This window comes from Seriola lalandi, unplaced genomic scaffold (assembly GCF_002814215.2).
Source record: "Seriola lalandi dorsalis isolate HSWRI2012SDOR001 ecotype SW California unplaced genomic scaffold, Sedor1 jcf7180002053573, whole genome shotgun sequence".
Classification (NCBI taxonomy): domain Eukaryota; kingdom Metazoa; phylum Chordata; class Actinopteri; order Carangiformes; family Carangidae; genus Seriola; species Seriola lalandi.
The window spans coordinates 3,629-4,382 of NW_019524126.1; the positions used below are offsets into that span (position 1 = coordinate 3,629).

At 50.9% G+C, this 754-nt stretch overlaps 1 protein-coding gene across 1 annotated transcript in view; it reads right to left on the minus strand.

Annotated features, from left to right (window-relative positions):
- Window positions 1-754, minus strand: part of LOC111651299 (glutamate receptor ionotropic, NMDA 1-like) — a gene marked incomplete at both ends in the record, with an annotated part of 25,357 nt that overhangs the window by 3,523 nt on the left and 21,080 nt on the right. The window contains 2 exons of the mRNA XM_023401269.2: window positions 413-426; window positions 573-737. Of these exons, the coding sequence (XP_023257037.2) occupies window positions 413-426; window positions 573-737 (179 nt within the window). The remainder of the gene's footprint in view (window positions 1-412; window positions 427-572; window positions 738-754) is intronic.

The window sequence follows — 754 nt, forward strand, 5'->3', positions numbered from 1 at the left end:
TCACCATCATCACCATCACCATCATCACCATCACCATCATCACCATCACCATCATCACCATCATCACCATCATCACCATCATCATCACCATCATCACCATCACCATCACCATCATCACCACCATCATCATCATCACCATCATCATCACCATCATCATCATCACCATCATCACCATCATCACCATCACCATCATCATCATCACCATCACCATCATCATCACCATCATCACCATCACCATCACCATCATCACCATCATCATCATCATCATCACCATCATCACCATCACCACCATCATAGTAGTCACGGTAACAGCATGAAATCCTGATCAGCAGAGGCTCCAGACCTGAACCTGGATCAGACGTGTCAAAGTGGATTCATGGAACCTGTCGTCCTGGTTTCTGCTGCTGTGAACTGGGTCACTCTGACCTGAAACATCCCAACATATCCTCCATACTCCATCACACAGAGAATCCTGCTCTGGCCCCCCCACAGACACTGGAGCTCAGCATCATGGACCAGAACCAGAACCAGAACCAGAACCAGAACCAGAGACCACACCAGTGTCAGCTCACCTTCTTGACGAGGATGGTGAGCCCCTGGTATTTGAAGGGTTTGGAAAACTCGATGTACTGAGCGCGCTCGTTGTTGATGGTGAGGGGGGCGACGATCATGTCGGCCAGACCCCCCAGCAGCTCCCCCATCATCCCGTTCCACTCCTTCTTGTTACTGTTGTTGACCTGGGGGGGGGGGGGGC